Genomic DNA, 7,928 nt, shown 5'->3' on the forward strand with positions numbered 1-7,928 from the left:
TTTATTAATTGAAGCATTGAGTTCAAAAGTCAAGGGGTTACGTTACAACTTTATAGAATTCTGGTTAGGCCAGAGTGTTGCATACAGTTCTGGCTGCCCCACTACACAAATGATGTTGAGGCTTTGGAAGGTACAAAAGAGGTTTACCAGGATGCTGTCAGGTTTAAAGAGCATGTACTATCATGAGAGGCTGAGGGGAGATCTGATAGAGGTTTATAAGATTATGAGGGACCTAGATATAGTAGACAAGGATTAACTATATCTCAGGGTAGAAATGTCTAATACCAGAGGGAATGCATTGGAGGGGAGAGGGGGTAGGTCCAACAGGGATGTGAGGGGCAAGTATTTTTTAAACTCTGAGTGTAGGGCAGGGGTCCCCAACCTTTTGCGCACTGCGAACTGGTTTAATGTTGATAATATTCTTGTGGACCTCGCGTGTGTTCAAGTTCAACAGTGGGCGTGGCAGGGAATGAGGAAAGGTGCAGCTGACTCCTATCAGTTCATATCGCCAAATCATATTGTTTCCTCATATCATATGTAAGGGATGCATGGAATGTGCTGCCTAGTGTGGTGGTAGAGACACAGATTAGAAGCTATTAAAAGATGTTCAGATAAGCACATGAATATGAGGAAGATGGAGGAATATTGACATGGTATAGGTAGTGCTTGGGGTGTTTTTGATTTACTTTTTAGCTGGTTTGGCACAACATTGTGGCCAGAAGAGCCCGTTTCTGTGCCATACTGTTCTGCAGAAGAAACTTTTCATAAATTGTTGAATATGGGCCATCAGGCTATTTCCTGATTGTAGTAACAAGGAAAGGGTTTACCCCAAATGTGGAAGGACCTTAATGATGGATGCCACCTTCTTAAGACATCGCTCCTTGATGCCCTTGGTGTGGGGTGGGGTGCTCAGGCTGTACCGTATCTGATCAAAATGCTCTCCACTTTAAAGAAAGTATCTTTGTCGATATTCCAAATATCCTCATCCACATTAATGAACAGTACATGCTTTATTTTAACTTGCAATATAAAAAGGCTGAATGACTAAAAGATCTTTAATACTTAATCTCAAATCCATCTCCTCAAAAGTGGTCAACTTCTGCATTGAGCTATATCAACTCCAATAAACTACTTTTGAATATTTATCATTTTGGAACTTACATTCTGTAAGTGCTTTAGCAGACTTTTCATTTGATTTCCAACAAAATACACTAAAAAAAGTGCTCAAATGTTGAGCAAATAGATATTTGCCAATGTCCACCAGTAATTCAAAACATTCAGTCATCTTGAAGTACCTTTACCAAAGAGAAAAGTCAACTACTTAACTACCTGATGTCCAGTTTGCTTTTAAGCTGTCTTTCTAACAAAATACTAATCAGGAATATTGTACTCAACAGGAATCCTAATTCATACATTGCAGCTTGATTTGCATTCTGTCCCTCATGACCTGATTCAGCAATATTTACACATCTAGCTAAACATTCAGCTCTTCTGTATTTAACCTTGGTGACTTAAGATTCACCATCTTCATGGACTTATTAGGAATCTTCTAACTACTTCACTATTATTGAAAAAAGCACTATAGGAAAGTTTGACAATTCCACAATGTGAGCAGTCTTCATTAGATTTAAAATAGCTGACGCTCACTATCCCAACACAAAGCTAACAGTAATAGTGGTGGGAAGAGGGGTGGCAGGCTTTATCTTGCCATCTATCAAGCTTATTAAGTAAATACTAGCTAGAAAGAAATCTGATCTGTAAATATTAACCTTCCCCTCCAATATCAGCTGATCACATTTTGTAAGCAGAGTTCAGTAAAACCTTGCTGCGTACTGTTTCACTGTCCCCCTACCATACAACTTTCATTAGGGACTCAAGGCCAGGCATACTGTATACAGATAAACTGAAGATCCCTGCACCAGTCTGTAATACATCAAAATATCCAGTTTTCAAACTATCTACCCTAAATTTATTTTCCAAAAACAATCACACCCTTCTCTTCTAATCTGCCAAATTACCTTGTCAATTCAAACCACTATGAACCAATATCTAAATTTCTGCATACACACCACTTTAACCGCCTGTCAAAAATAAAACAAGACCAAATTTGAAAATTATTCCCAACTCAGCTTTCCTTCACAATAAAAATAAGAAAACGAAGATCACTGAAAGCAAAGGTCATTGCATCCTCTCATTTTTCCACATTCACCTTTGCAGTTAAACATAGAATTCCACATCTTCTCATTTTCACCTATAACAAGGCCATCAATGATTCCTGCACTCAATGGGGCACACTAATTCAATATAAGCTGACTGCTATAGATAGACATTCAGCAAGTCAAGCAACATCAGTGGGATAAAAACATTTTAAATCAATGACCTTTCTTAAGAAAAGTTAGGAATTCAGGCTTTAACTTTGCACAGAAGTGAACTCATCTGAGAATCCAACCATATGCTGTTTTCCCACCATCTGTAGATTTTTACTTTCCAAAATTCAATCCATTTAATACTCAGAACATTCTGTTAGGTGAAAATTCAATTTAACAACTTGAATCGAAGATCACGTTGGTCTATCTGCTTGCTTTCTTGCTGCAGACTAACTTGATATCCACTTGCTACATGTTCTATGGTTTGAATATACAGCATTTGTGCATGGAGAATGATGTTGCTGCAAGGGCTACTACATGAAGTCAGCATTTTTATTCCTATTGGTGAATCTAGATGAAGAAAATGGCAGTAACTGCATTCTGAAGCAATTATTACCCACTTCCTTTTCCTTCATTTCCTCTGCGCCTATCATCAAAATGGATACAAGCAGATCAGCAATTAAAAGCAAAGTCAATGCAAACAGGCTGCTTTCACTGAGCAACACACACAAAATGCTGGTGGAACACAGCAGGCCAGGCAGCATCTATAGGAAGAAGTACAGTCGACGTTTCAGGCCGAGACTCTTCGTCAGGACTAACTATAGGAAGAGATAGTAAGAGATCTGAAAGTGGGAGGGGGAGGGGGAGATCCAAAATGATAGAAGACAGGAGGGGGAGGGATGGAGCTGAGAGCTGGAAAGTTGACTGGCAAAAGGGATACAAGGCTAGAGAAGGGAGAGGATCATGGGACGGGAGGCCTAGGGAGAAAGAAAGGGGGGGGGGAGCACCAGAGGAAGATGGAGAGCAGGCCAGGAGTTATTGAGAGAGGGACAGAGAGAAAAAAGAGAAGGAAAAAAAGGAAAAAATAAAAAATAATTAAGCGATGGGGTAAGAAGGGGAGGAGAGGCATTAATGGAAGTTAGAGAAATCAATGCTCATGCCATCAGATTGGAGGCTACCCAGACAGAATATAAGGTGTTGTTCTTCCAACCTGAGTGTGGCTTCATCTTGACAGTAGAGGCGGTCGTGGATAGACACATCAGAATGGGAATGGGACATGGAATTAAAATGAGTGCTTCCACTGAGGGTGAGACTAGAACTAAAGGTTAATGGGTCAAGAGTGGAAGGCGAAACATTCAAGGGAAACCTCTTCACAGATAGTCGTGATAAAGTGTAACAAGCTGCTAGCATAAGTGATGGATGGTTTGTTTTCAACATTTAAGAGAAGTCTAGGTAATGACTTGGATGAGAGAGGTATGGAGGGCTATGGTCTGGGTGCAGGTCAGTGGTGTTAGGCAAAATAGTTTGGTATGGATCAACTGGGCTGAAGGGCTTGTTTCTATGCTGTGGTTTTCCAGAAATCTAATGAAATGATTACCTTTATAGAACATTATTTAGGTAGCTTTTTCCAAACTATGACACCAAAAAAGTTTGACATGTCCCTTTTGACCCCTACCATTTTTCTCAATGCACCATAAAAAGCATCCTATCTAAATGTATCTTGTCATAGTGTTACAACTTCAAGAAACTGCAGAGTTCTGAACAACTCTGCACATCATAAAAACCAGCCTCCCTTCTGTCCACTCTGTATATTCTTCTCCCCGTCCCCCAACCCCCCAAAATCAGGCAGCAGATACAAAAGCACGAAAGTATGGAACACCGGGTTCAAGAATAGGTCCTATCCCAGTTACAAACATACTCAATAATTTCCTAGTATGCAACTCTCCCTCACTTAAATCCAAATCACGCGCTAGTCTCGACACCATCATAATGGTGTCAAGGTCCTCATCGACGTCAACAATGGACGAACAACCATCTTACAATCTATCTCACTGTGACCTTGCATCTTACCAACTGCCTGCACTCTGTTCTGTAACACTTCACTCTGCATTGTTGTTTGACCTACTACCCCAACAGATTGTTGTAATGAATTGATCTGTACAGACAGTGTACAACTTTGCACTGCACTTCAGTACCTGAATAATAAATCAAATTTGTTCAGAAATTCAACACAATCTCCATTCCTCTTTATTAGTTCAATCTGGCCATTGTACAAATGCAGTTTCTTTGACTCATACGAATGAGGTGGTAATCAAATAAACTTGCCCTTCATGAATACTGTACATGTTGATGCAGTTCATCTTGAGGTCTTGTGTTGTACAAGCCCCTTCCACTCTTTCCTAGCTTAATACAACACCTTATTCCCATCTTTCTTATGTGCACTCACAGCCTCCTCCTAAATGCAAGTATGCTATTTACTTCAACCGTTCCCTATGAACAGTTGAATGAACAGTTGACATTTCCAGCCGAGACCCTTCAACAGGTCTGGAAAGGGACAGAAGCCAGAATTTCTTGACTACCTTTATTACTTTTATTCATACTTTTTCTCAAGTAATAAACAGAGCATAAATAAACAAACCAAAACTTTAAAAGTTTAGACTATTAGGTCAACCCTCAACTTTCACTTCTGAAGAGATGCTGATACATTTTAATCTTTGTAAATCTGGCCTGTGCTCTTCCAAATGACCTTCATCCTTTCCATATACAATTACATGTTGTCTAGAAGTACTCGATTAGTAATTAGTTATAAAAATAACCTTGATAGCACCCTTAGCCCCACAATCCTTTGAATATCTAGTTAGACTGCATTTTCCAAGAAATAATTTCATCTCACCACGCAAAAAGTTCTGAACTTCATCTGCCAATATACATTCTTTAAGTTTTATTGTCCTCTCCCCCAACAACCTGAGGAATATTTCTGGCTACTCTGACAAAAGTGGCAAAAAATTGGAAATGAGTTTGCATTGGATATCTGATTAATGTAAGGTTTCAACAGTGGACATAATTTTGTAAATTTGGGGTAATAAGCAAACTTTGTGGTTAATGAACAAATGATTGACAACTCACTGCCTAGTATTTCCTGTAATCTATGGGTCGGTAAGGGATCTCCACAAGTGCAACTCAGGACAACACAGGGTACAGAGGAAAAACGATCAGGCGTAACGATCTGCATTTCTCTGTACAGTGCAGCAAGTTATACAGAACAAGCCGCTGGTCAGATTAGTGTAAGAAAGGAGGGCAGGGCAGAGCGCACAAACAGTCTGCTTCTCTGCGATAGGAACTGTCGAAGCCTATATCCACTAGGGCGAGTTTTAATTCCCTCTTCCCTCTCCACCCCACCCCACCCGAAGAAAAGGTTCAATCAGCTTATGAACAGGAGGTGGTTGGGCACGTGGGCTCGGCCCCTTGAGTCACGAGTTGATTTTCAAAGAATCCGAAAGCCTTTTACCAACTGCCCCGGCCACGTAGATCACGACAGACCCGCGGCTGCAGGCCGCAGCAAAACATTTTTTCCACAGTGCCCCCTCTATACAATCCAGTCCAACTAGGAGCTACCGAAACCCAACCGCGTGGCGGCAGCCCAAAGGGCCTCAAGACCGACTGGGGTGGGGGGGGCGGGCGGGTCCGGCCCCCGGGCTGTCAGAGCCCAGGCGCCGGCGTGTGCGGCCCTGCTTTCACGTGGTGGTGGTGCCGACGACACCTCGGTCCGTAGGCCCTGGCGGAAGCGAGCGAACGACCCACCCGCCGTCAGTCCTCTCTCCCCCCCCCCAACATCCCCGTACATGGCTCACCGTCGGCCGGCTGCTGGAAGTTGACGTAGGCGTAGCCAAGCGAGCGGCGGGTGATCATGTCCCTGCAGACGCGGATGGAGAGGATGGGCCCGGCCGGCGAGAACTTCTCGTAGAGCATCGCCTCGGTCACGTCGGGGTGCAGGTCGCCCACGTAGAGCGAGGCCATGGGGTAGCTGGGCGCGCTGGGGTTCATCGCGGCCGAGGGCGTGCGAGCGTGCGTGTGTGTGTGTGTGTGTTGTTACGGGGGGTGAAGGGAGACGACTGGCCGGTCACTCGAGCTCGATGGCGGTGCGGGCGGGCCCGGCAGACGGCGCTCCTCTTTTTCCCAAAAAAAAGCGTGCGTGTGTTTAAAAGAATGAACGGATTACCGAAATTAAACAAAAAAATGATGAGGTTGGAGGAAGGAAACGAGGGCGGCGGCTCACGGCAGACGGAGACGGCGTCGAGCGGCGGCGGGGTCCCGGGAGGAGGTGGCGGCGCCTGCGGCTGGGCTGGACACGGTGCTCGCTGACGACTCCGAGCCGATCCTCGCGGGTTCTTTTCCTTATCGAGCGGTCGTTTCTTTTTTAATTCTTGTTTTTTTTCCTCTCGGGTTCAGAGACGTTGAGAATCTTCTCGTTGATTTCTTTTTTTTAAACCTTTTTTTTGTTTAAAAACCCCGCCCGCCTATTTTTTTGGAATTTTCTTTTTAAATTTTTTTGGTTAAGATTTTTCAGATTTTTAAATTTTTTTTCTTTTTTTTAAACCATTTATAAAGAGAGAGAGAACAGAAAAGTGTGCTGACGAGAGAGCTCAGATGGAGCCTGGTGCACACAGACACACACACACACAGCCGGGGATCGGAGGGTCAAACGGGGGAACTCGCCGATATTTATAGGCGCGCTTGCGTCACTTCCGGCGGCGCACGCCGCCCTCGCTCGCTCCCGCCCACCCACTAACCCACGATGCGGCGTACCAGCGAGTGCACAGGCGCGGACGTCATAATTGCGCATCGGAGCGCTCCCTCCGCGCTGTGCGTGCGTATGTAGGGGTGGTGGGAAGGAGGGAAATAGTGCGAACTTGACTTGAAAGTAATCCCGTCGCTGAATGATCGCGAGATGTTGAGGTGGCAGGTGATTGGGTCTGGGTGACGTTGCCTGCGTACTTGTGTTATAGGGACACATTTTCCCTAGAGCCAAGATTTCAAGTGTAACTTTTATATATAGAACTTCCAACATCCAGCATGTGGTCAGGTACATATCTGTAAAAGCTAAACGACAAGAGTACTTATCTTATTAAGATTTCTCATTAAATTTAATTGTTATGTATACTTTTTATGGTTTATATTACTATGTATTGCAGTGTACTGCTGCCGCAAATCAACAAATTTCACAACGTATGCTGGTGATATTAAACCTGATTGTGAGCAGAAGGACTACTTACAAAGATCACATTCAGATTCAAGATTCAAAGTACATTTAGTATCGAAGTTGGTATGCAGTATACAACCCTGAAATTCGCCTTCCCCACAGACAGTCTGAAACTTAGAAAAACCATGGAACCAACCCGTTCAAAGGAAAACATCAAACGTTAGACCCAACCTCCCCCGTGCGCGCAAAAAAATCTATAACACAAAATCGAAAGGCATATTTCAGTAGTTTCAGCTCAGTCGTCATTCATCTTGTGCATCCGTTAGTCTTGCGAGACCATGGATCTGTGCCTGGAAAGTCTTCACTCTCCAGGGTGCAGGCCTGGGCAAGGTTGTATGGAAGACCAGCAGTTGCCCATGCTGCAAGTCTCCCCTCTCCACAACACTGATGTTGTCCAAGGGGAGGGCATTAGGGCCCATATAGCTTGGCACCAGTGTCGTCGCAGAGCAATGTGTGATTAAGTGCCTTGCTCAAAGACACAACACGCAGCCTTGGCTGGGGCTCGAACTCATGACCTTCAG

The 7,928-nt window shown here is 43.8% G+C and overlaps 1 protein-coding gene across 1 annotated transcript in view; it reads right to left on the bottom strand.

Moving 5' to 3' along the window:
• The window catches only part of pabpc1b (poly A binding protein, cytoplasmic 1 b), a 29,670-nt gene extending 22,820 nt beyond the window's left edge, over positions 1–6,850 (bottom strand). The window contains exon 1 of the mRNA XM_063055342.1: positions 5,999–6,850. Within this exon, the coding sequence (XP_062911412.1) occupies positions 5,999–6,191 (193 nt within the window). The 5' untranslated portion in view covers positions 6,192–6,850. The remainder of the gene's footprint in view (positions 1–5,998) is intronic.
• Positions 6,851–7,928: the final 1,078 nt, after the last annotated feature.

Source organism: Mobula hypostoma, chromosome 1 (genome assembly GCF_963921235.1).
Source record: "Mobula hypostoma chromosome 1, sMobHyp1.1, whole genome shotgun sequence".
Classification (NCBI taxonomy): domain Eukaryota; kingdom Metazoa; phylum Chordata; class Chondrichthyes; order Myliobatiformes; family Myliobatidae; genus Mobula; species Mobula hypostoma.